The sequence below is a fragment of the Anomaloglossus baeobatrachus genome, chromosome 12, assembly GCF_048569485.1.
Source record: "Anomaloglossus baeobatrachus isolate aAnoBae1 chromosome 12, aAnoBae1.hap1, whole genome shotgun sequence".
NCBI classification, from domain to species: Eukaryota; Metazoa; Chordata; class Amphibia; order Anura; family Aromobatidae; genus Anomaloglossus; species Anomaloglossus baeobatrachus.
In genome coordinates this window covers 64,520,545-64,523,684 of record NC_134364.1, presented here as the reverse complement: position 1 = coordinate 64,523,684, position 3,140 = coordinate 64,520,545, and the positions used below count along the sequence as shown (strand labels likewise).

The following is a 3,140-nucleotide window of genomic DNA, read 5'->3' as shown; positions in this document are numbered from 1 at the left end:
CAGCCTCTTGTGGGACCCGAAGTGGACCAGGAGAGGGGTGCCAGCTGACGGGACCCAGTACGGACCAGTGTGAAAAGAAGACACATACCTCGGGCAGGAAAAGATCACCTGAATTACACACACGGGTGTGGGACCCGTCTTCACAGCAGCGGGCCGTTGGCACCTGTTACCAGCAACTTGGTTAATTACTGGACTGGGGTTAGTTATTGGTTTATACTGTGAGTACTCCTGCACCACCCGGTACAAGGCGAGGACTGTACCCGTCACTCTACAAACTACCTCTCCCAATTGGTCCGTGGGACTATAAATCCCCCTACCCGTGGAGGGTATCCCACCTAGCTGCCCCACACCATCAGTCCCGGGCACGGTCCCCAGAGGCAGTGGCGGTGCCACCACCTTATCAACGCAACCCACGGGTGGCGTGACAGACAATTCCCCCTACCTAATCCCCCTCTTTTTTGGGAGCTTGACATTACAGACCGGGTCACGACACCGGGATACCTGCAGAAGTAACCCCTTGGCCAGGATCTCATTTCCCCCCCAATCCCTGGGCAACACAGCAATAGGTGGCAGCACAAAGAGCTGTAGGTGGCATAACACAAACAGCACTGACAGTGACAGCACTAGAAGGCAGCAGGGAGAGCACTATGTTCCCCACCACAGCTTTAAAACAAAGAACCCACAAAAACATTCTTATTTAAGAAAAATAAAAAAACACCCACACACACACATTATATATGTGCATCTGTAGCGTTGTGCCATGATGGCGACCCTGACCTCCACCCAACCCTTTACCCCGTGAATAATGTTATGCAGAATTCATGAAAGCTGTACAAAAGTTTGAAATCAAAGACATTTTTTATTACAATTCCCTAACATTGCTTAAACAACAACAAAAACAGCATAAATATTATAACAAAAAACAAAAACTATAAATTTTGGTATTGCTTATTCGAGTCATTTAAATGTTGCCTCTGTGGGCTGAAAAATTGGTTCGTTGGGGGGAACATGGGATACTGTGCGGGGGGGTCATGCTGGAGGTGTGGTGGAGGCTCCATCCTCATCCATGGCACTTGATCCCATGAAGACTGTTGTCGATGTTCTACGTCACACACTTTTGAGGAGTCTGTCAGTTTCCCCTCTGCCGCCTTGTTGAGGGCCTCCAGCATGACCCTTTCGACATGAACTCTTTGTTTGTCATCCAGCTTACGGAGTCTTTCATCCGTAAGCTGGGCAAATCCGCAAATGGATGGTCTGCTGTGCTGATCCAGGATTTTCTTCGCCATATCCATAAGGTCTGTTGAAGATGAGTTGTTCGGCTGCCTCTTACGGGTCGAGGAGATCCGCCGCGGTAATGGAGCTTCTGCGGTCTCCTCGGAAGTCCCGGCAATTTCATCATCACCACCTGTCACTATTGGCCCAGCTTCACAACGATCCTGCGGAACAATAAAAATGATGTTAAAATCAGATATCATGAGCAGCAGGCACAGGGATACACATGCACTGGAAACTAATGGGAGGGGCAGACTAGTACTACAAGATATGAAATGTCATTACATGGTATGAAAATAGAGTGTGGAGAAACTAGCAAAGGAGTATACTTATCTGAACTGGAAGGGATACATTTTGAAATCTGCAACAGTAATCATAGAAAACCGTAGTAACTATTTTCAATTAAATAATGCCATGTACATCAAAAGTTTCACAAAGGTACTTACATCTCCAACTGTGGTGTCAGACCGGACCTCAGGCTGTGTTCCCGGACCCAAGGACAGCGATGTTATTGTCCGTGGTACCTCTTGGTCTCTTATGAAGGCCAGCAAATCGTAGTACCAAAGCTTTGGAACGTAAAGTTCCTCCGTTCCGGCACCAGATTTGCTGGCCTTTTCCACCTTATTTAGTTCCTTTTTATAAACGGTGCGAAGACCCTGGATTTTCTTTCGCACAATCTCTGTCGTAATGGTCTCCGTAGGGTTATGCCTCTGGAACAGTTCAATAAGCTGCTCATAGGCCTGCTTTTTCTTGTATCGATTGCTGTAATCGACAGACTTTATCTTCCACAAACAAGGCAGGGATTGATACATCTCAATCACCTCCCTTATGAATTCTTGTTTGTTGGAAGACATCTGAAAAAAAAGGAAATTAATGTATTACTACATTGTTATAAACTAAGCACAAGAATATAGCTGCTATAATACTGCCACCTATGTACAACTACTTTAATACTGCTCCTATGTCCAATAATATAACTACTATAATACGGCCCCCTATGTACAAGAATATAACTACTATCATACTGCCCCCTATATACAAGAATTTAACTACTATAATACTGCCCCTATGTACAAGAATTTAACTACTATAATACTGCCCCTATGTACAAGAATATAACTACTATAATACTGCCCCTATGTACAAGAATATAACTACTATAATACTGCCCCTATGTACAAGAATATAACTACTATAATACTGCTCCTATGTATAAGAATATAACTACTATAATACTGCCCCTATGTACAAGAATATAACTACTATAATACTGCTCCCTATATACAAGAATATAACTACTATATTACTGTCCCTATATACAAGAATATAACTACTATAATACTGCCCCTATATACAAGAATATAACTACTATATTACTGCCCCTATGTACAAGAATATAACTACTATAATACTGCTCCCTATATACAAGAATATAACTACTATATTACTGTCCCTATATACAAGAATATAACTACTATAATACTGCCCCTATATACAAGAATATAACTACTATAATACTGCCCCTATATACAAGAATATAACTACTATATTACTGCCCCTATGTACAAGAATATAACTACTATAATACTGCTCCCTATATACAAGAATATAACTACTATATTACTGTCCCTATATACAAGAATATAACTACTATAATACTGCCCCTATATACAAGAATATAACTACTATAATACTGCCCCTATGTACAAGAATATAACTACTATAATACTGCCTCTATATACAAGAATATAACTACTATAATACTGCCCCTATGTACAAGAACATAACTATATGTACAGCGGTATTGAATATATAACGTCAGGAATAGAAAAGCTATAATACTTCCCCCTATGTACATAGATAAATAT

General features: G+C 41.5%; 1 protein-coding gene across 2 annotated transcripts; it reads right to left on the bottom strand.

Moving 5' to 3' along the window:
* Positions 1-875: 875 nt before the first annotated feature.
* On the bottom strand, positions 876-2,554 carry LOC142257855 (uncharacterized). Of its 2 annotated transcripts, none has more exons than XR_012727664.1 (2): positions 1,719-2,554; positions 876-1,633 (listed from the first exon to the last, which is right to left on the bottom strand). XR_012727664.1 is itself a non-coding variant. In XM_075330107.1 (2 exons), exons 1-2 carry the CDS (start codon positions 2,124-2,126, stop codon positions 930-932), a joined length of 915 nt encoding a protein of 304 aa, XP_075186222.1. In that variant the 5' UTR covers positions 2,127-2,554; the 3' UTR covers positions 876-929. The 2 variants fall into 2 exon arrangements, 1 of the variants encoding a protein (XP_075186222.1); XM_075330107.1 differs by having other exon boundaries at positions 876-1,436.
* Between the last annotated feature and the right edge of the window lie 586 nt (positions 2,555-3,140).